Source organism: Mustela putorius, unplaced genomic scaffold (genome assembly GCF_011764305.1).
Source record: "Mustela putorius furo isolate JIRA1106 unplaced genomic scaffold, ASM1176430v1.1 tig00000596_pilon_pilon_pilon, whole genome shotgun sequence".
Taxonomy (NCBI): Eukaryota; Metazoa; Chordata; class Mammalia; order Carnivora; family Mustelidae; genus Mustela; species Mustela putorius.
The window spans coordinates 16045723-16067356 of record NW_025421428.1 but is presented as its reverse complement, the minus strand read 5'-3'; the positions used below and the strand labels follow the sequence as shown (position 1 = coordinate 16067356).

Here is a 21634-nt window from a genome sequence, read left to right as displayed (position 1 = left end):
GGCATGGACCGAGCCGCGGCCCGCGGGTGGCCGTTCCGACACGCGCTGCTCAGAAACCGCGCTCGCCGGGCCGGGGACGCATCAGCGCGTCCTGAGTTTATTGGAAAGGCGCCCTCCTCCCCGCCCCCAGCCCGGGGCGCACCCGGGAGTCCGGCAGTCCTCCGTGGAGAAGTCAGTGGCGTGACGGCTGGTCTGGGATTCGAGGCTCTCAAGGTGGCCTGAGGGACAGCATGGTGGCGAGGGCCCGTCCTGCCTCCTGGGTGCGCAGTGGGCACGGGGACGCACCCCCGGGGGAAAGCACTGCGCGGCCCTCCTCGCGTTCCTGGTCCGGTGGCGGCCCCCCCGATCCTGTGAGCGGCGAGTCCCGGGGCGCCAGGGCGGCTGCCCCGGCCCCGGCCTCGCCCACCTCCGTGCGGCTTTGGAAACGGGATGTAGAGGTGTGAGGAATTTCAAATAAACCGCGCCCTTCAAAGCGAGCTGTTCCGCAGTAGTGTTTCCAGCGGGTGTAGGAAAGAGGCGGCAGGGCCGTTCAGCTGCGGAGGGGAGGAGCTGCAGCTGTGGGCAGGACCCCTGACCCGGCGGACCTTCCTCCGTCCGGGGCCCCTTGCTTGGCTGTGGAGCAGCTGAGAGAAGGCTCCTGAGGCACACGCTTCAATTCTGAGGTTTGCGGGGGACCGGCAGAGCCTGGGTGGAAGCAAAGTCCTTCTCTGGGCTTTGGGCGTGGCCCTGCCCCCGTGCCCAGGTGGGGTGCCTGGGCAGGTCTACCGGCCGGCAAGCCGCTGGCGGAGGCCGCTGCATCTGAACCCCTGGGGGCGGAGAACGTCCTCCCCCTGGGGAAAGCACAGCTTGGGCAGGGGTGTGGGCTGCCCTGGGGAGGGAGGGGCCAGGGGCGGGGCCGGCTGCAGTGCATGCTGCACCTCAGTGGGGAGGGGGCCCGTGTTGCTGTCTGGAGGGGAAGGAAAGCGGGCTCAGGGCCAGGGCCTGTGGGTTTCCCCCGGCCTCGGTCAGGGTGCTGGAGTGCGGTGGGGGCGTCGTGGGCGCAGGAGCGGAGGCTGTGCCTCCTGCGGGAACCCGGAGGAGCCTGAGCACCCAGGTTGTCGCAAGCTACTGGCCAACCGGCGGGGGGACGGAGCTCCCTGGCCGGTTATACCTCAGCTTGATGAACCGCCTGTGAGGCCGCAGGCGTTGGGCCCACTGGGTCGTGGGGGAAGCAGGTAAAATTCAGCAGCCCGAACCCACCGTCGACGTGGCCGGGGAGCTGAGGCGTCCAAGGGAAAGCTGAGAGGAACCAGCTTCAGGTGCGCCCGCTGTGTGTGGGCTGGAGCTGGTGGGAGGGTGGGGGCTGGGCCCTGACAAGGTTCAGCTGCTAGAGGAGGAGGGAGCGGGCAGCTCCTTGGCGGTAGCACCCTTCGAGGTGGATAGAGGGATACTGTCCCATTCTCTTTGCCTCGTGTGTGCATCTGCAGCAAAACTCGAGTGTCTGGTGTCCCTTGGGAGGTGGATCTGCATACAGGGCTAGAGATGCCACTGTTCCTCAGGTCTCTACTCGAACAGACAGGGGGTCACTGCTCTCTCCAGGGATGCCACACCTCTGTCTCCCACCCAGACCCCACAGGCCAGAGAATAGCTAAAGAGCCCTCCTCGGTCCACAGCAGCTTTTGGGTATGTGTTCCACGGAACCAAGGATGGGAAAGGCCCCACCCTGGTAGAGATCCCCGTGTCCCCACCTCTGAGGCCCTGGGGTTTGCAGTCCCGGGAGTGAGTCAGGGCTGCAGGACACTGGTCTGGGTCTCATCCAGGATGAGTGGGGACCGGAGCTCCCGGCCTTGCAGGTACGGCTCCAGACCCTGGAGACAAGGAAGTCATGATGTCCGCTATTCAGCTCTCAGTCCTTAAGGGGGTTACAAGTTCACCTTGAGCCAGTGTGGGGTAGGGTGAGAAAGGCTTCCAGGAGCAAGGACTGGACGCCATTTCTAGCCCCAACCCCTGATGAACCCTTTGGGCAAGCTCACACCAGATCTTCTCAAGAGGGTTGGGGCCAGCTTTCGTCACTCAGCAAGGCGTCCATAAATCTTCCTGGCTGGAACCCCAAACTCTGACCCCACCTGATACTCCCCTGCTCCTCCAAGATTATGACAGCATTTTAACTCACCACCCACCCCATCCCTGGAAGATCCTCTGTATCTTAAGAAACTATTTGCCGGGGGGTGCCTGGGTGGCTCAGTGGGTTGAAGCCTCTGCCTTCGGCTCAGGTCATGATCCCAGGGTCCTGGGATTGAGCCCCGCATCAGGCTCTGCTCAGCAGGGAGCATGCTTCCCCCCCCCCTCCAACCGCCTGCTTCTCTGCCTACTTGTGATCTCTGTCAAATAAATAAATAAAATCTTAAAAAAAAAAAAAAGAAAGAAAGAAAGAAACTATTTTCCGGAGCTCCTGGCTGGCTCAGTCGTTAAGCAACTGCCTTCGGCTCAGGTTATGATCCCAGGGTCCTGAGACTGAGCCGTGGGTTGAGCTCCCTACTCGGCGGGAAGCCTGCTTCTCCCTCTCCCACTCCCCCTGCTTGTCTTCCCTTTCTCGCCTTCTCTCTGTGGAATAAATAAATAAACGCTTTAAAAGGTGGGGGGGGGCACCTGGGTGGCTCGGTGGGTAAAGCCTCTGCCTTCAGCTCAGGTCATGATCTCAGGGTCCTGGATCAAGCCCCACATCGGGCTCTTTGCTCCGCAGGAAATCTGCTTCCCCCAATCTCTCTGCCTGCCTCTCTTGTGCCTACTTGTGATCTCTCCCTTTGTCAAATAAATAAAATCTTATAAATAAATAAATAACTATTTTCTTATCAGTAAACTGAGTCAGAGCTCTTTCTGCCCTAGCACCCACTTCTCTCCAGTGTCCCCCTCCGGATCACACATGGCCCACCCCAGAAAGCCCATGTGGGCCGGTAGGCTCTCACCTCTCCGGAATAGGACACCAAGGGCGAGATCTCACAGATGGCGGGAGGCTCTCTGCTGCCGGGCGGGCTGTGGGAGTCCATGGGTCAGCACCTGTTCCTGGGCGCATGTCCTGGGGCTGTCCTTGCCTGACCCTGCTCCCAAAGCTCTTTTCTCAACTAAACCCCCTTTTTCTGCATACTCCGAGCCCTCAGCAGACTGCCTCTGCCCAAGCGATAGGCTCTTACTTGGTTGGGAAAACAGCCCACAGCACCTGGGCTTCCAGATGGAGGAGACGGCTGCAGACAACCAAGGACGCAGAACCCTACTGTCCTGTGCTTTGCCGGCCCTGAAGTGTGACTTGCCTTGCCAGCTTCCACATGTCCCGCCTCGGTCTTGGTCAGGAAGGGTGGCAGCCACCCACCCGTCCCCAGGTCCTGGGCTGACCTCAAGGGGCTGGGCCCCAGGCTGCAGGCAGTCTCTGTATGGCCGGACAGGACCCCTGGCCACCTGCACTCAGCGTGGTTCAAGCTCGAGCCCCAGCCACAGCTCAAGCCGCGGCAGAACCAGCAAGGCCCTGGGGCTGGGGGCTGGACCCTGACACCCTTGTCCTTAGGGGAGCGTGCTGAGACCCACACTCACCTAGGCAGTTCCGGGAGCTGGGCCCCGCCAGCATCCAGGAAGCAGGCCCCTGCCCGCAGGGCCCAGCAGTAATGCTGCATGAGCAGGGCACGCCGGGCGGTGGCGGGGTTGTCCCTGGCAGCTGAGGCTGCGTTCTTCAGCGGAGAAAACTCCTCCTCCCGGGACACCTCAAAGGCCACAAAGCTCCTGTGGGGGAAAGAACTAGTGAGTGGAAGTCCTGGCCCAGAGGCCTTGGTCCTGGGCAGGTGCAAGCTGCACCGGGTTCCGATGACTAAGTGGGGGTCACCTCCATGGGGGAGGCCCCACAGGGACCGCATATGTCTTTGCTCCTGATTTCCCTGGGGCTGCATGAAGGCCTTCCATCCCCTCCAGCCAAACCCCCAGATCCTCGGACCCCAGGGTGAGGGCCAAACCCCCGAAGTCCCCACCCAGCTGGCCCGGAAACAGCTTCCTCACTGCAGGCCAGGAGCAGCCAGAGGGCTCCGGAGGGGCGCAGGTGTCTCCCGGCCCTGAAGACCGCGGCCATCCCAGGCGCCGCCAGGCTCACGCCATAGGGGCTGTTTCCTCTGGCCTTCTCCCTGGGCCTGCTTCGGCCCCTACTCCCCACTGCAAAGGGGCACTCCCACTGCGTCCCCCGCAAGCCTCCACTTCCCAGCCCAACAAGGCCTCAGAACCCACCACCGATACAGAAAGAGAAAAAAAGAAAAAAACGAATGACTTCTGCCACTAACTTAGCAAACTGGAACACATCAAACACAAACTTCTCCATCTTTATCCCGTTCGGTTTTATCGGCTTTACCGGATTTCCCTCCTCATCCACGTATGGGACCTTCTTCACAGCCACGTGTGGCTTCAGCAAGGGCTCAAACTCGCTGGGGGCACAGGAGGTCAACAGAAGGAAAGACAGTTCAGATGGGATGTCCCGGGGAGCCCCACCCCCACCTCTCCACACACCCAGCCACCCAAGACAGCTGGCAGGAGCACTGGGGGCTGAGCCCGGCCTCTGGGAGGGCGGGGGTATCCCCCCAACCCCCCCACCAAGTCCGAGAGGGATGGACAGGCCCCACCGGCCACATCCCTGCCCAGATGACATGGCAGGGGGCGAGCCACAGGGTAAGAGCTGGTGCCGGAAATCAACGGCCTCCGCACGGAAGAGCAGGCCAACTCGGCCCAGAGCCTTACAGCACCCGCTGGGGCTCTGGGGCCCCGGTCAGTGCGGGCGACACGCCACTCTGGCCAGCACCGGCGGCCACCTGCGGAGCACACCTGCTGACCATCCGGAGGAAGTCTCGCGTGAAGAAGTGGTTGCAGATGTTGCCCAGGCGGTAGAGCAGACTCCCGTCGGGCCCGCGCAGCTGCGCAGTCTCCGGGCTGATCTCGCTGTACTCCACCACCTGAGGGACCCCGTCCACCTGGCACACCACACCCACCGGCTCCTCTGGGTACGCCTTTTCCACCACCTGCGGCCAGGCCAGGGCTGGGAAGGCTGGTTGCGGCGGGGCCAAGCAGGCCGGGGCCGGGGGCGGGGCGGGCTTGAGGGGGCGGGGCCAGGCCGGCAGGGCGGGCTCACCTTCGCCCCGCAGTCTGCGCCCCGAAGCACGCAGAAGCCGATGAAGACGGGGTCAGCCAGCCGCACGAGGATGTTGTCCACACAGTACACGTGCACGAACTCCACTCCCCGACGCTCCATGTCCTCGAGAATCTGGTGGTCTGACAGGGCACAGTACAGCCCCCCGTTGCCATCTGCAGAGGGAGAGAGGGATCATTTTCGAGGGATCCCCCTGGGCTTCAGCCTTATCTAGTCCAGGGCATGCTGGAAGCAGGGGAGGCCCCTTGGGGCTGGACCTTGTACCCGAGGCAGCTCTCCGTCACTCTCCAAGTAGCACTCTGGTTGTTTGATGTGACAGATAGGAACCAAGGCCCAGAGAGGAGAGGCCACTCACCCGGGACCCCACAGCCGTCAGGCATAACATTCTGGCCTCTGTCACAGTCCTCCCGACCTCTAATTCGCTCCTTGTTCTAGGCCAGGCGGTCCTTCCTGGGCTCAGGGGTGTGGCATACCTGGGGCCATGGCAACTTTGTCTTTTTGCTCCAGGATGGCCTTGCCGTCGAAGGTCACTGCCGGCAACATGCGCTGCTCAAACATGATCACGTTGCTGGGATCCAGGTGGAAGAAGTCATGCTCCCTGAAGAACTTGGCCGTGGGCCCCAGTGTGAACTCACTGGTCATGATGTACCTTCGAGGAGAGGCGAGGCTGAGCAGGCCACTGGAAGGGCCCAGGGCCGCTGGGATACGGGGCTCCAAGAGCAGCTGGCCTGGGGTCCGGGCTGGGGTTGGGATTCAAGTCTGGATGCTGCGGGGACAGGGGATTGTTCTGGGGACCAGGTACCGCAGAGAAGGCGCACCAGGGGACGATGCAGCGGGTCCCGTGGCGCTGGCCAGCCAGCTGCTCCACCCGCCGAATCCGTTCTGCCTGCAGCTGATACAGGGTCTTCCGGCTCGGCAGCCCCACCTCGTACATGCCTTTGGGGTAGGTCACGCCCAGGCGGGTGCCCTGCCCCCCGGCCAGCAGCAGTACGGCCACCTTGTTCAGGGAGATCTGGCGGAAACCTGGAGGGGCGGGGTGCCTACCATGAGGGGACACCTGGGAACCGCCACATAAGCCCCCCGTTCACCTCGGAGCAAGCCACACATGTGTCTAGGACTCGAAGACTTCTGACAGCCACAGAAGAGAAATTCCCAAGTAACATTCTGATCCCCTGTGGGCCAGGTGGGGCCCCACCTTGTCCTGGACCCACCAGGGGTCTTGATGATGTGCTTCAAGGTTCATTCCCAGCCTAGGTCCCTCAGAGGCAACACCAGGTCAAGCTGGTCAGAGCAGTGCAGCGGGGGCCTCGGGCAGGCTTCCCTCCAGGAGCGCCTGCCTCACCTGTCAGGCCAGGAGGCCAGGAGTGCATCTGGGCCAGCGCTGATGCGAAACGGAGCCTGTGCAACTGCGCGAGGATTCCCTGCGGCCAATTCGCCTGTGGGCTGGGCGGCTGGCCAGACAGGTGCGCCTGCACGAAGCACTCTCCCGAGGGCCAGTCCTCCGGGGGCGGCTGCACCCTGGCCGCGTCTGGAGCCCCACAGCCCCGTCGCCAGCCGAGGGTGAAAGGGGGCTCCCCCAAGGAGTAAGGTGCGCTCGACTCCTCCAAGTACAACCTCTCCGGTCAGCCCCGCTCTGGGCCAGGCCCCCTCCGCCGGCCAGGCCCGCCCCGCTTACCTTCCTCCTCCCAGAGTCGCCGCATCTCCGGGTCGCACCGGCTCGCGCTGCCCACGCACTCGGGGGGCAGGGGCCGCAGGCGCGCGGCCAGGTCGGGCGGCGGCCCCGGGGGGTGCGCGCAGGCCGCAGCGGCGCGCCGGCAGTGCTCGCGCAGCGCCTCCGGCTCCAGCGCCCCCAGCTCCGCCAGGAGCGCGGCGCGGGGCCCCGGCGGCAGCTCCGCGCAGAAGCGCAGCAGGTGTTCCTGGCCCGCGCGCTGCAGCCGGGCGCGCACCTCCCGCTCCGAGGCCATGTCGCCGCCACCGGCCGCGCGGGCACTCGTGACCCGCGCGCTCCGACGGGCGTCACGGGATCCAGCGGGCGGTGACGACCCCGGAGGGGCGGGACCGGGCCGCCCCGCCTCGACCCCGCCCCCGAGCGCCCCGAGCGCCCCGCCCCTGTCCGGCTGTGACCCCGCCCCTGTCCGGGATCTCGCCCGCCGCACCCTGAGGAGGGGCCCCGAGGCAGGGCGCTAGGGATGCCTGAGGCGTACGGTCCGGGGAAGCCCCTCCCGGGTCCCGCGAGCTCCCCGGCCCGGGCGCGTGAGGGCTGCCTTCGGCTCCACTGCACCCCGCTCTGAACCCACAGCCCTGCCGTCCGGGCACCCGAGGGCGAGGCTGGGGTCTGTCCCCGCACGTGGCCGTGTTGGACCGCGACTGCTGGCGGCTGGGCCGAGCCAGACCATCGGTAGAGTCGGGAGTCTAGAGGCCACCCAGGACCCCCAAGAAGGCCGCCCTGCCGCCTTGGGGGCTCCCTCCTCATTGCCGGGTACCCGTAACGGCTCAGGAGCGGCCCTTCGCCCCGTCACATTATGTTAACTATCAGACTTTAAATATCTTGCTGTTTATTTAAAAATGTATTGATCAATTGATATAGACATCTTACTGTTTATAAACGCCCTTGGGGAAAATGGAGAGTAACTTTGGCCATTTGGGGATAAAGCTTTCTTCTAAAAAATTAGTTTTTTTAAGTCTAAAAGCAATACATGTACAGAGTTAAAACAAATTCAAATGGCACTTTGGGACCCAAAACGAAAAGTAACATCTTTCTTAGGCCTGCCGCAGCTAAGCCCTGTTCAGGCAACTGTGTCTCCCCGCACGTGGGTTCTACACAAAGGGACTCCCACAAACCCCCTTCCTGGGTTAGGACGTCCAGCTTCCCACAGCCCCCGGGGGGCCCACTAGAAGTCCTGGTGGACCCGAAAGAAGTTACCTTCCAAGGATAACCTTGGGCCTGCCTCTGGGCCTTCGCACTTGCTGTTCCTCCTGCCTGGGCTACTCTTTCCCAGAAAGTGACTTCCCGGCCCACTTCTCCAGGTCTCTGCTCCTGTGTTGCCTCCCTGGGGAGACCCTCCCAGGTCACGCTGGCTCAGACAGCATCCTCCCATTCGTCTCTGTTCCTTCCTGCTTTGCTTCTCTCTCTCTTTTTTTTTAAGATTTTATTTATTTATTTGACAGAGAGGGATCACAAGTAATCAGAGAGGCAGGCAGAGAGAGAGAGGGGGAAGCAGGCTCCCTGCTGAGCAGAGAGCCCGATGCAGGACTCGATCCCAGGACCCTGAGATCATGACCTGAGCCGAAGGCAGCGGCTTAACCCACTGAGCCACCCAGGCGCCCTGCCTTCCTGCTTTTCTGTGTTCTCCACTGCCCAAGTGCCCCAAGGAAGGGAAACTCCGACAGCTGGAGGTAATTTGGTTCACTGCTCTGCCCCTTCACCTTAGATCAATGCCCAGCACACAGTATGTGCTCAGTAAATGTTTGTGGAATGAATGAACGAGTGTTGGAGCCCACACCTAGCTCAGTGCCTGCACTATATCAAACGTTCAGGGAGCGCTTGCTGAATGAACAAATGGTCTGCTTCAATAGTTTGGGTAGCCGAAGGGCACATGTTAGAGGTGGAGGTGCGCGTGGGGGGTAGGGAGCCCAGCAGCAGAGTGGGGGCTAGAGTCCAGAGGGCTCTCAGCCCCTCATATGTGCCCTTGAAGGCAGGTATCACATGATCTCAAAGCTCATCCTCAGAATGGCCCCCAAATCTCGCTTCAAGTTGCAGTGTGGGGCTGAGATCAGAAGGATTCGGACAGTTGAGGCTGGGCAGCCGGAGGCACCTGAAGGGCCAGAGAAGGAGAGCTGGCCCACCTGGACAGATGGCAGGGGCTGCCAGTGAGGGACAGGTGAGTAACAAGCTCCTGGACAGCCTGGCAAAGGTGGGTTTGTGGCCCAGGAGTCACCTCCCTTGTGCCCTGGGGCTTCATCCAGAGGGTTCAGGCGAGCCAGGGTCCAGAGGCCAGCACAGGCCCCCAGTTGAGCCTGCAGCATGGGGACCAGAGAACCTGGAACAGGCACAGGGACTGTCTAAGGGGACAGAGGGCTCCACTGTCCACCTCCACGGAGCTCCAAGCTGGCACAGTAAGAACATAATTACAGCTGGGACTGGCACCTCAAAAACCACAAGGGCTGGGGGTCTGGGAAGACCCTGGGGGTAACAGTGACACTGAAAGGTGCAGAGCTAGGAAAGTGTTGGGTCAGGCTGGAAAGTGGGGTAGAAGGAGGAAGTGGTCAGAATGCAGGATGGGAAGTACACGAGGACCATGCCTCAGTCCCACCCCCACCGCTGGCACTGACTCCAGTGTCTTCGTACCTTCCAGCAGTGCCTCGCCAGGGAAGCCCATCAAGAAACCCACAGACCCAGGGCCTCCTGTCCCATGGTTCCTGATGCTCGGAGAAGACCTTCTTTTTTCAGCACGGTGGGCTCAGGCTCGCAGGGGCCTGGCCTGGGTGTTGCTGCCCCACTGTCCCACTGTCTGTAGCAGCAAGGCTTGCTGCTGCTGACCACTGGCCTCCACACCCCCAAGAACCCCCACAGAGCTGTCTCCAGGCCTCCCCATCCCACCTAAGGGTGGGGCATTTCCACTGTGACTTCCAGGATGAGGCTTCCCATGTGTGGGCTACCCACCAAGCCTCCAGTGTGGGCCAGACCGATTCTAGGCTGTGGGGTGGCCCTGTCCTACTTCCAGAAAGCACAGGGAGGCACACATGGGGAGAGAAGCACCATCACGAGAAGAAGGCAGCCTCATGCTGTGAAGATCAGGACACATCACTTTCAAGGTGTGGGTCAGGTGCCCGAGTGGAGCGTCAAAGGATGCAGAGTGATCAGCCCGGAGCAGAGAGGGAAAGGGTGTTCCCGGTGGGAGAGCTACCGTGTGCAAGGGCCCAGAGGTGGGGGCGGTTGCGGATCCTAAGCATGGGGGCCCCGGGCAGGCTGTGCTGGAAGGAGAGTAGGAGAGGGAGACAACGGCGGATCAAACAGCTTGAAATGCTGGAACTTTGTCCCGTCCTGTCACTAAAGGGGAAGGCAGGGGTGGATCGGACTCCATGGGGAACCCCAGGCTCCAGCTTTCTAGGTCCTTCCAAAATTCCTTACCACAATGGAACCCCAACTTCAAGGGCTGTGAAATTAATAAAAGGAAGCCTCGTTTAAAACGGAGTCAGGAAGCCCTGATGGGAGGAGCTCTCACGAACAGAGCACCTGGCCCCGCTGACCTCGAATTCTTGGGCAGGAGGAAATTCAATTCACTACCCTAACAGGAGGAAGTTCTCTCTCTTTTTTTTTTTTTTTTTAAGATTTTATTTATTTATTTGACAGAGAGAGATCACAAGTAGGCAGACAGGCAGGCAGAGAGAGGAAGGGAAGCAGGCTCCCCGCTGAGCAGAGAGCCCGATGTGGGGCTCGATCCCAGGACCCTGAGATCATGACCTGAGCTGAAGGCAGAGGCTTAACCCACTGAGCCACCCAGGCGCCCAGAAGTTCTCTTCTTGAAGACACCGCCAGCTAAGCCCCAGCCCCCTCCCAGACTGGCCAGACAGAAGGACTGGATCCTGGCTGGAAATGAAGCAGGGGCCACTGGGGACACAGGGCTGCCTGGCTGGCCTGAAGAGTCGGAGCCACTGGAGAAAGTGTCCAGCCAGAGGAAGAGGCCGGAGCAGAGGACTTTGGAAGCGGAGGAGAGCTGGTCGGCAGATGGGGATCTGGGGACACAGGAAAAAGTGGCTTTGTCCTGCCGTAGGCAGGAAAGGCCAGGCTATCCCCAGGGACAAGGCGAGGAGCTAGCAGCAGTGTGGACAGAGAGGCCTCTGTGAGGGGAAGCGCCCAGCTGGCGGGAGCCCATAGACCTCTTGGGACTGTCCCGGTAAATGGGCCCCAGAGGCGGGGTGCCTGGGCCAGGAGACCCCGAGTAGGGAGCGAAGAGTCCCCAGGGAAGCCAGACGGGGAAGGTGACTCCCTGGAGGAGGTGTGCTTCCCGTCCTTACCCCCGCGAGGTCACTGGGGACAGGTTTTCCGTAGGCCCCGCCCCTCGGAGAGGGCCGAACCGCGGCGAGAGGGCTACGGGTGGCAGGGGGAGCAGAAAGGGGTCCGCTCCGGGGTCCCTCCCCGACCCGCGAGGCCGAGGGGAGGCCGAGCTGCGGGACCCAGGCTCCCCCAGCCGCCCGCCGGGGCGGGGCCTCGGCGCTCCCCGGCCGCAGCCCGCACGGCGGCGGGAGCGCGCGGGGCGGGGCCCGCGGGGGAAAATCAAACCAGGCTGGCGGCCTCTCAGCCAATCCGAGAGCAGACGGGCCTGCTTCGGCCAATGGCCGCCGCGGATGCTAATGAGCGCCGACGCCACGAGGAGGGTCCATTCAAAAAGTCGCCGCTATTGTCGCGGCGGGACCGAGCCTGGGCCGCGGCCGGGGACGCCGCCGGGGTCGGAGCCGGGGCCGCAGCCGGGGCCGCAGCCGGCGGCGGCCGCCCATGGCCGGAGCCGCGATGGCCGAGGCGGGCCGCGGGCCGCCGGCCGCGCCGGGCACCGAGGGGCTGCCGCGCGCCTTCCTGCAGAGCCTGCGCACCCTGTTCGACATCCTGGACGACCGGCGGCGCGGCTGCGTGCACCTGCGCGAGATCGAGTCCCGCTGGCAGGGCGCCGACGCGCACGAGCTGCCCCGCGACGTGCTGGAGGGCCTGCGCCGGGTGGCCCCGGCCAGCGGCTACCTGACCTTCGAGCGCTTCGTGGCCGGCCTGCGCACCTCGCTGCTGAGCGCCGACGGCGGCCCGCGGGGCCAGGCGCGCGCCCCGGCCGGGGGGGGCTGCCCGACGCGGCCCGGGGGTCCGCCGCCGCCGCCGCGCCTGATGTTCGCGCCGGCCGACGAGCCGCGGACGGTCCTGGAGAGGAAGCCCCTACCCCTGGGCTCGCGGCCCCCGGCGGCCGGCCCCGGCGGCGCCGCCCGGAGCCTGGAGAAGCTGTGCGGGCCCGCGGAGCCCGAGCGGCCCCAGGGCGCGGCGCTGGAGCGGAGCCCGAGCGCGGACGCTGGTGAGTGCGGGGCGGCCCGCGGCCCCGCCTGGTAGCTGCCCTCCGCCCCCCACCCTGCCGCCGACCCCCGCGACCTGCGCCTCAGGCCGGAGCCGGAGAGGTGCTGCGGGTGCTTCTCGTGCCGCAGGGGGCGGAGGCGGGCCGCCGAGCGAGCCCGAGGGCCGTGAGCGCCCAGAGGGAAGGGGCCTCTTGCCTTTCCCGGTGTGCTGCGAGGCCAGGAGGCAGGGAGCCCCTCCTCCGCCACCGTGGGGGAGGCCACCGGGGCCAAGGGGCTGGGGGGTGACTCCAGACTTCCCCAGGAAGTCGCCCTACCCAGCCAGCGCTGAGCACTGGGGATTCCTGCCCCACACCTGGAGAGACACTAAGGCCCTCAGTCGCGTCTCGAATAACAGCCTAGGCTGAGGAGTTTGCCTCTAGTTCAGAGGAGAGAGGGTCCCCCGCACTGAGAAGGCCCCTTCCACCTTTCTTGGGTCCTTACTTTGGCAGCTCTACCAAGAGGGCTGGGCTCACTGCCTCCCCCACGAGGCAGGATGGACTCTCCCAGGAAGACCTGGAGGGGTTGCCAGGAAGCTTGACATGGTAGGTGGGTCTCCAGCCCAGTCTTCAAGGCCTATCAGGCTGACACCAGAGAAGGACCCAAATGCAGCAAACTACTCCCTGCCCCTGCCCCTATCTGAGGGGGTGGCCAGCTGGGTCCTTGCCTGGCTTCCGTGCAGTGGGCAGTGACAGGAAGATGGCTGGATGACCCCTGTGGGCCCCTCCAGTGTCTGCTCTGGGAATAGCAGCTGCCTTATGGATGGGGTGGGGTCCCCTTCCCACAACGCATTCTGCCTCCGTGCAGCACCCCCACCACTGCAACGGCCAGCCCTTCCTGTGCCTCCACCGCCCCGCCGGCCTCACTGGGCCTCTGCCCCAACCTTGCCCGTATTTCCCAGCCCCGTGACTGGCTCCCAGGCTCTGTGGCAAAGCTGTCCCCCAGCCCGTCACAGGGTGGGGGCTCTCCCTGCTACTCAGTGGCCAGCCCCTCTATGACCGTGGTCTGTGGAGGCGGGAGGGCACTCCTGGGTGCATGGCTGGAGCCGTCCCCAAGGCTCCACATACCTGAAAATCAGCGTGGGGTTGGGGTTTGGGGACCTCCGACTTGTGGCCCAGCCATGCTCTGTCCTGGGGCCCTGGGTGGCCCGAGGTCACCTGCTGTGCCTTCCTGAGGATTCGACACAGGGCTGGGCAGGTGACACGTGCTCATCATGGGGCAGCTTGAGGCTCAGGCCAGCCTCTCACTGTCCCCTTTACAGACAGAGGCCCAGACCCAGAGGCGTGGCATGTGCATGGAGTCCAAATCGGCACTCCTAGATCCCCCAGCTTCCCAGGAAGGGAGAGACCCCCACCCCGGGGATCCAGGGCCCCCTTCTTTGGCGCTATTGGAGCTCAGTGCACCCAGACCCAGTGGGTACAGGCTGCTGGCTCAGGCCCAGATGGGTTCAGGGCTGCCTGCACCTGCTGGTCATCCACCCAGGGTGCTGTCATCTGAAGTTGCCCCCAGACCAAGCCCAGGTGTTCTGCGGCAGTTCCCCGCCCCCCAGCGTCCCTCCACTGTGTCTTCTCTGCCCGCCGTGTAGCACAGGCAGGTTGGGACGTGATTTCTGGGCTTGCTTGTAGCCTGTCCGCCGAGGCTGCCTGGAGGCCTGCCCTGTCACCTGGTGCCAACCCGGTGGACATGTCCGCTTCTTGCATCACCCCCCACCCCCCTTAGCCAGTGCTGGGGGCATAGCCTGTGAGGCTGAGCCCGGTGTAGGAGGACAAGGCCAGGGATCCACTCCCCCCCTCTTGTGTCGTCCTGCATACACTCCCATCCCCCAGGGAAGCCAGCTGGACCTGCTGGCTCTTCACCCCCAAGCCGACTCCGCTGCAGGGGTCCCTAAGCCGTAGGAGCTACTAGGTTACGTCAGAGTGAGGTGTATGCCAGCCCAAGGTCGTGTTTTACCCTTCCTGGGAGGAGTTCGGTCTGGGCCCTCCCACTTCACCGGCTCGGACTCTAGTCACCCTTAAAGGCCCTGGCAGACAAGGAGAGCCGGGAAGCCCGGGGCCCTGCTCGCTCACCCTATTCCCTTTGAGCCCCTGCAGGGTACACAAGTCCTCTGGGCACCGGTGGGGGGATGCCCAAACTGGGCGATGCGCTTGCCCTTGGGCACTCATGCTGGGGCACTCTGTGGGCTCACACATCTCTGTTGTGTGTACAAACCTGCAGCCTCAAGGGCCACACGGCCCTCCCAGTATGGGGGTGTGGGGATCGAGTGAGGAACTGGACCCCACAGAGGCAAGGTGTGTACAGGGCTAGGCGGTGGCCTAGGGATGGGTTGAGATGGGGGGGCTCTGTGCAGAGGCCCCAAATTGCCCATGAGCATGCCCAGAGGCATGTCGGCCTGGACACCCAGCTTTGCACTGCCAGGCTTGGGGTGGAGGTGTTGGGCCTGACTAGGCAGGCCTGGAAACAAGCCAGAGTCTTGCCTCCCTCCACAGGTGCACTGGCCTGCAGGCCCCGGGAGCTCGGCCTGGGTGATGCCCTTCGGGTTCCCCGTGCCCGAGGGGAGCGTCGGAGGCACACCATCACCAACGGCGTGGACTGTGACCTGGTGGGTGAGGGCTCTGGGGGATTGTCCATGTTGCCTGGGATGGGACTTGGCCCACGCTTGGTCTCCTGGACCAGCCCTCCTCCTGGGAGGTAGCCACCAAGCCTGGGTTCCGGGGGGGCTGGCATGGCAGTTGGTTATAAACATGTCTCCCCTCGCGGGCTTGAATCCACTGGAGGGACGGCTCAAGGCCAGATGAAGAAGGCCTTCAGGGAGGAGGGGGCCTGGGTGTGCGGCGGCTTGCGGAGCACGCACGGCCCCTCCCCAGAACGGCCCAGCTCGCCTGCTCCCCGGGAGAAGGTGCGCGGGGGGGTGAGGGCAGGTGGTGTCCTATGGGGTGCAGGTGTGGGCAGGTCAGCGCTGGTGGGGCTGGTCTGCCGTGTGTGGCCGGGGTTCCTCATGAGCACGTGGCCTCCCCGCGCGTGGCAGCTGAAGCAGATGCAGGAGCTGGAGCAGGAGAAGGAGGTGCTGCTGCAGGGCCTGGAGATGATGGCGCGCGGCCGCGACTGGTACCAGCAGCAGCTCCAGCGTGTGCGGGAGCGCCGGCGCCGCCTGGGCCAGAGCAGGGCCCGCGCCGTGAGTGCTGCCCCAGGGCTGCCCGTCCCTGTCCTGAGACCCATCGTGAGCACGGGTGGTGCCAGGGTGCTGGGACCCCTCCAACACACACGCACTGCGCATGCCCTGGGGCAGGCGTCCCCCAGCCGTGACACCCGTGGGCTCCCTGTCTGCTCTGAGCAGTCACTCAGGTTGGGGCCGGGAGCGGCCCCTGTGAGGGTCCCCCTGGGGCACGGTGGCTGATCTGTGGCTGGTCCTGCTCGATGACTTCCCCTCTCCTGCCTCCCTCCCAGGACGTGGGCGCTGAGGGGAGCCCCCTCCCGCTGGGCCAGCTGCTGCCCAAGGTACAGGAGGTGGCCCGGTGTCTGGGGGAGCTGCTGGCTGCGGCCTGTGCCGGCCGGGTGAGTGTCCCCTGTGCCACCCAGCACCTGTGCCCAGTGTGGGGCCACCCCTCCCCCTTGCCCTGGAGGCTGTGCCCGGGGATGCCAGGCCCGCTTGACCTGCTTGACCATGCCCTCCCGCAGGCTCCGCCCTCATTGTCCTCAGGGCCCCCGTGCCCGGCCCCCTCCTCACCTTCAGCCCCGGGCTGGCAGCAGCAGACCGTGCTCATGCTGAAGGAGCAGAACCGGCTCCTCACCCAGGTGAGTGCGGGGAGGGCTGAGGGTGCGGGCCGGAGGCCTGCGGGACCCTGACCGACCTCCTACCTGCCCAGGAGGTGACGGACAAGAGTGAGCGGATCACGCAGCTGGAGCAGGAGAAATCTGCGCTGATCAAGCAGCTGTTCGAGGCGCGCGCGCTCAGCCAGCAGGACGCTGGGCCCTTGGACTCCACCTTCCTCTAGCTGCTGGGGGGCCCTGACCCGCTCTCGGCCTGCCATGGTGGTCAGCACGCGCAGGCCCCTCTCTGAGCCCCACTGGGCTGAAGACCACCTGACTGGCCTGGGCCCAGTTTCCGTCCCCTCGCACCGTCTGGGCTCCCCTGCAGCCCCCAGCGGAGCCGGTGGGTGGGCCGTGTGCGAGAGCACTCCGCGGCCCCAGAAACGGGCTCCCTCCTGGCCTCGGGGGGCTGAACCGGGCTGGGACTGCATTGTGCTGACAGCCTGAAGCTGTGGCAGTCACCGTCAGTGGACCGCGGGGGACACCAACCAGTGTTTGCCGGATCTCAGGCAGCTCTGCCATGGTCACAGGTGGCCTGGCCTCTCTGACCTGGGGTGTCCAGTGGAAGGTGCTGGTCCCACTAGGCTGCACTTCTGGCCGCAGCCAGCAGAGGGTGCCTCGAACACAACGCCTGGAACTGCCCAGCCGTGGCCGTGGCCAGGGCCAGGGCTGGTCTCCTGCGAGGTGTGCGGCCTGGGGCCCAGCAGGAGATTGGGTCCAGGAGCCCAAGGCCATCTTCCCTCCCTGAGGGGCTGATGGAAGGGGTGTCTGGTCCTGGGGGAGCTCCGGGGGTGAGCTCTCAGAGTTCACACCTGGGCCAAGGCGGCCTGCCTGCTCCCCCTCACCGACCCCAGGCCTTAAAACAACTTGGGTTAATGCTCACGAGCCCGCAGAGCGGCCTGTGACCCATGCTCTGGGCCTTGGGCCCACCAGACACCCTGGCCAGGGCAGGATACAGTCAACAGGGCAGCTGTGGTGCGCCCCTCCCCCAGGGAGGTCTGTCCCCACAAGAGATGTCAGCATGGGCCTCCCAGGTGAGCCCCCCCAGGTCCCCTGCCAGGGCCTGCTCACATGACTCGAGGTTCCCAGGTGTAGGGACCGCCCTGTTCCCACCCCTAGCTTGGCATCAGACTTGGAAACCCAGAGGGCTCAGGAAGAGACGAGGCAGGGCCCTTGTCAGAGACAACTCCCCAGCCCTATACCAGGTCCCCCAGAGGGGAGCCTCCACCCCAGGAGGGGCCTTGTGACCTGGGCCCCAGTCCCCACAGGAACTCACCTCCCACACTGAGGACAGGACATCCCCGTTGGGTTGTGCAGTGGGGGGCCCCAGGCATGGGGTGAGTATGGAGAGACCCCATAAACCCAGGGAGTTTAGGCACGTGGACTCCCGCGGCCACAGAGGGTCCTGGCTGCGGAGGAGGGGTCCCAGGTGCAGAGCAGCTGTCGGCTCCCTGCCAGCTCCAGCTCTGGGCTCCCCACACCGTGCTCAGGGCTTACAGAGGGTGGGGGACTGTCCATGCAAGCTGCCCTCCTTGGAGGATGGGGTAGGGCTCTTCTGGGACCCCAAAGACCCCCAGGCCTAGACCCATGCAGGCTCTAGGGGAGGGGAACCAAGAGGGGAGTGGGGCCCTGAAAGGTGAGACAGGGCCCCCAGCACCCTTTGGGACATTCAGGGCAAGGGCCAGTCCCAGAGAAATCGTCCCCGCTGGCCGTCTGAGACCCGCCCACCAGGAGCTCTTGGACCCGCTCTTCGCCCTTCCTCCCAAGACCAGTCCCTCCGCAACAGCCCAGACCCTGAGCCCACCGTCGCACTCGGAGTCCCTTCACGGGCTCTCCAAGTGCAACCAGTGACCTTTCCAAACCTGAGCACTGACCCCGCCCCTGCTCTTAACCTCCCGTGCCCCTGTCACTCAGGGCAGCCCCCAGGCTCAGCCTCCACCGCCCTCCCCAGGCACGGCCGGTAGCCGGCCCCCAGCCCTGCAGGCAGCCTCCACCTCTGGTCTTTGCAAAGGTCTCCTAGAACACCCCCTCCCCGCCTCACCCCCCTCACCCGGACCCAACCCTCCCACAGAACCCAGCAACGGGAGGGGCTGTAACACTGAAGGAGGCTGCCTCTGGGGGGCAGCGGTGTCCCCTGCGGCGTCTGCCCCGCCTGGGGCTTCTGCGTTCCCTCTGCCGTGCTCGCGCGGCCCACCCCGCCGGTCTTTCACTGGGAGAACTTCCGCGGAGAGGGCCCCTCCGGCGGCCAGCGGACCCTTCCGCCCTTGTCCACGGTGCTCCGTCTGCGGTCCTCTCTGCTGGCGGTCTGAAGCCAGGCACCTGTGGGCCCGGACACAAGAGAAGAAACCCAGGTGGCCCCAGGCTGGCAGGTCCCAGACTGCTGGCAGAAGCACTGGTGACACCCGGGGCTAAGTCGGGGTGGGGGGTGCTGTCTTGCTGTGACGGTGACGCCATCCCCGGGCTGCACCCTCCGTCGTGACAACTGAAATGTCTCAAGGTGTTGCCAAATGTCCGAAGGCGGGCGGTGGTCGAAACGTCCCTGATTGGGAATCGCTGTCCCGGGGTCTCCTGTAGGTCAAGTCCAAGGAAAACAAGCATCTGAGTTAAGCTTGTCCACCCACTGGGAGCGCGCCCACCGCAAGAGCCAGCAGAAAGAACAGATTCCGTACATATTTCAGATATTGGAATTATCAGAGAATATGCAGTAACTTTTATATGTTGAAAGAAATAAAAGAGATTCTTGAAATATAAACCAGGAATCGCCTTCATGGTTTGTTGTTCTGGGAAAGTGTGAGCTGAGTCGGTAAAGACGCACAAGGAAGCGGGGAACAGCAAACAGCCCGTGGGAGTGACACTGACCTTGAAATTAAAAACTCAGGTGGGGGGCGACTGGGGGGCTCAGTGGGCTAAAGCCTCTGCCTTCGGCTCAGGTCATGATCTCAGGGTCCTGGGATGGGGCTCTGCTCAGCAGGGAGCCTGCTTCCCCCTCTCTCTCTGCCTGCCTCTCTGCCTCCTTGTGATCTCTCTCTGTCAAATAGATATTAAAAAAAAAAACAAAAAACAAACTCAGGTGGACTCAGCATCCGATGGAGATCTTCAGCTGGAGACTCCGTGAACCAGGAGAGCTTAGGACGGGAAGGAGAACGGGCCCAGCGGGTCAAGGGCACTCCCCTGCCTGCACTCCCAGAAGAGGACAAGGAAGGCAGGGCGCTGCAGGACGGAAAGTGGCTTCGGGTCTTCCAGAACGGTCTAACAACCCCAGTTCTCTGATCCAGAAATCCCAACAAATGCCGGCCAGGCTGGGTAGGAAGAAATGCACCTTTTCTCTCACAAGATCATGAAAGAACCCGAGGACGAAAGCAGTTGCCCACCAGGAGCTCGTCAGAGGCCGGCGGGAGAGGGCGGCGGCCTCGACCCAGAGGAACGCTTTCCCGACAGAAGGCTACATAAAGGAAAACATTTCCTCCTCCCACACCCCAAAACGGGAGCTTGCCACCCACGGGAATTCACGAAAGGAAACTCTGGAGGAAGGACTTCAGGAAAAAGGCCCAAGTCAAGAAGGAGCCCTAAATAAGGGTGAGTCAGCTACCGCCGCGGGATGACCTACCTTGAGGCTCAGTGCTGTAAAGCAATGGCTGTTTCCTCGTGGGTGCAGACCTCAGGAGTGGTCACCCTGGGCGGTCCAGCCTGGGAAGTTCTGGGGCCGCAGGTGAGGTGTCTGCAGGGGCCACCATCAGGAAGGGCCGGCTTCCAGCAAGGCACCCTCACAGAGCTGTTGGCCCAGCACCTGGGTTCCTCGTGTCCATGTCCTCACGGCACTGTGTCCGCTTCCCCTAGCACAGATGACCCAGGAGCGGCCCTTAGGAGAGAGCCACCCGTCTGGGAGGACCTGGGCTCAGGGGTCCCTGAGTCACAAGGTCACCTCTGTCTCACCTCTGATGGTCAGAAGCCATCCGCAATCCAGGCCCTCCTCGAGTGGCGTAGGAGAGGAATCGGGCGCCCCCTTTGCAGGGAAGGAGAATCGGGCAATCTGTGGACACATTTTAAAGCTGACCCAAGCGCATCCCTCAGCGCGCAGACCCGAACCGCAGGCGCCGCAGCAGTGACAGCGGCCATGCGGCTGGTGGGGGCCCAGGAGAGAACTGCGGTCACGTGGCAGTGGCGCACGGGGTGGGAAGACAAGCTGAGGCGTCCTTGGGGCTCGAATTGTTCATAAGGAAAAAGACACTCAGTTTAGCTTTCATTCAGGATGTGCATTAAAGTCACTGGGAGAGTCGGGTAGAACAGCGCACGCCTTCCCGGGAAGGGAGGGGGCAAGGCACGGTCTTAAGAGAAAAACACAGCCCGGTGCTGGAGGACCTCACTGTCCCCTGACACTGCGCACTGTCCCAACATCTGTGAGTGGGCGCACATCGAGTTTTTCAATTGACAATTAATTATCGCAGCGTGTTCACGGTTTCAGAGGCAGAGATCGGTTTCTTCAGCTCCACAGGTGTGATGGGACCATCATGTGCCCTCCCGGTGCCCAGCCCCGTTACCCCAGCCTCCCCCACCTCCCCTCCAGCAACCCTGTTTGTTTCCCCCTTTTTTGTTTTTTAATTTATTTTTATTTAGTTATTTGACAGAGAGAGAGAGAGATCACAGGCAGGCAGAGGGAGCGAGGAGGAAGCAGACCCCCCCCCCAGCAGAGAGCCCGATGCGGGGCTCGATCCCAGGACCCCGAGACCACGACCGGAGCTGAAGACAGAGGCTTAACCCACTGAGCCACCCAGGCGCCCCACCCCCACTTTTAAAAAAAGATTTTATTTATTCATTTATTTGACACATAAAGAGAACAAGAAGTGGGAGCAGCAGGGAGAGGGGAAGCAGGCTCCCCGGTGAGCAGGGAGCCCAGCATCTGCGGGGCTCGACCCCAGGACCCTGAGACCACGACCCAAGCCAAAGGCAGATGCTTAACCCTGACTGAGCCCCCCCAGGTGCCCCAGTTTTGTTTCCTATGATTTAGACTCTCTTATGGTTGGTCTCTGATTTGATCTTTTTATTCTTCCCTCCCTGCCCCATGACCCTGTTTTGTTTCTTAACTTCCACGAGTGAAATCCTAGGATAACTGTCTTTTTCTGACTGACTTATCACTCAGCACAATACCCTCTAGTTCCATCCATGTCGTCGTAAATGGCAAGATTTCATTTCTTTTGATGGCTGCATAGTATTCCATCGTGTATATCTACCACATCTTTTTCTTTTTTTTTAAGATTTTATTTGACAGACGGAGATCACAAGTCGGCAGAGAGACAGGCGGTGGGGGGGTGTGGAGCAGGTTCCCTGCCGAGCAGAGACCCTGAGATCATGACCTGAGCTGAAAGCAGAGGCTTTGACCCATTGAGCCACCCAGGCGCCCTGTGCATTGATTTTTAAAAAAGATTTCATGTATTTAACTGAGAGACAGAGAGTGAAAGGGAGGGAGAGAGCACGAGATGGGGAGGGTCAGAGGGAGCAGCAGAGCCCGGCTGAGCAGGGAGCCCGATGCAGGACTCGATCCCAGGGCCCCGGGATCATGACAGCAGTTGAAGGCAGTTGCTTAATGAGTGA

The 21634-nt window shown here is 63.2% G+C and overlaps 2 protein-coding genes across 7 annotated transcripts; one reads left to right on the top strand and one right to left on the bottom strand.

The window, feature by feature from the left end:
• Positions 1 to 64: 64 nt before the first annotated feature.
• UAP1L1 (UDP-N-acetylglucosamine pyrophosphorylase 1 like 1) lies at positions 65 to 7178 on the bottom strand. Of its 5 annotated transcripts, none has more exons than XM_004756892.3 (10): positions 6828 to 7177; positions 5971 to 6175; positions 5626 to 5801; positions 5135 to 5307; positions 4831 to 5024; positions 4296 to 4436; positions 3565 to 3750; positions 2946 to 3012; positions 1728 to 1847; positions 65 to 1542 (listed from the first exon to the last, which is right to left on the bottom strand). In XM_004756892.3, the coding sequence occupies exons 1-9, from the start codon at positions 7114 to 7116 to the stop codon at positions 1764 to 1766; spliced, it is 1515 nt and encodes a 504-aa protein (XP_004756949.2). In that variant the 5' UTR covers positions 7117 to 7177; the 3' UTR covers positions 65 to 1542; positions 1728 to 1763. The 5 variants fall into 5 exon arrangements, with proteins under 5 accessions (XP_004756949.2, XP_044938712.1, XP_044938713.1 ...); XM_045082777.1 differs by having other exon boundaries at positions 65 to 1515; XM_045082778.1 differs by having other exon boundaries at positions 65 to 684.
• A 4398-nt stretch (positions 7179 to 11576) lies between these two features.
• Positions 11577 to 18797, top strand: SAPCD2 (suppressor APC domain containing 2). 2 transcript variants are annotated; one of them, XM_045082771.1, is made up of 6 exons: positions 11577 to 12204; positions 14725 to 14837; positions 15264 to 15343; positions 15683 to 15790; positions 15914 to 16030; positions 16102 to 16240. In XM_045082771.1, the coding sequence occupies exons 1-5, from the start codon at positions 11649 to 11651 to the stop codon at positions 16002 to 16004; spliced, it is 948 nt and encodes a 315-aa protein (XP_044938706.1). In that variant the 5' UTR covers positions 11577 to 11648; the 3' UTR covers positions 16005 to 16030; positions 16102 to 16240. The 2 variants fall into 2 exon arrangements, with proteins under 2 accessions (XP_044938706.1, XP_044938705.1); XM_045082770.1 differs by having other exon boundaries at positions 11578 to 12204; positions 15264 to 15410; positions 16102 to 18797.
• Positions 18798 to 21634: the final 2837 nt, after the last annotated feature.

What these genes read in the sequence shown, in the direction of transcription:
- SAPCD2 (XM_045082770.1), top strand. Translation starts at nt 11,649, where the DNA reads ATGGCCGGAGCCGCGATGGCCGAGGCGGGCCGCGGGCCGCCGGCCGCG. An exon ending in GCCAGAGCAGGGCCCGCGCC is followed by an intron (nt 15,411 to 15,682) that starts GTGAGTGCTGCC and finishes CCTCCCTCCCAG; the next exon opens with GACGTGGGCGCTGAGGGGAG. An exon ending in CTGCGGCCTGTGCCGGCCGG is followed by an intron (nt 15,791 to 15,913) that starts GTGAGTGTCCCC and finishes GCCCTCCCGCAG; the next exon opens with GCTCCGCCCTCATTGTCCTC.
- UAP1L1 (XM_045082776.1), bottom strand. Translation starts at nt 7,116, where the DNA reads ATGGCCTCGGAGCGGGAGGTGCGCGCCCGGCTGCAGCGCGCGGGCCAG. An exon ending in GATGTGTTCCAGTTTGCTAA is followed by an intron (nt 3,751 to 4,295) that starts GTTAGTGGCAGA and finishes TTTCCCCCACAG; the next exon opens with GAGCTTTGTGGCCTTTGAGG. An exon ending in CAGCTCCCGGAACTGCCTAG is followed by an intron (nt 3,013 to 3,564) that starts GTGAGTGTGGGT and finishes GGACTCCCACAG; the next exon opens with CCCGCCCGGCAGCAGAGAGC.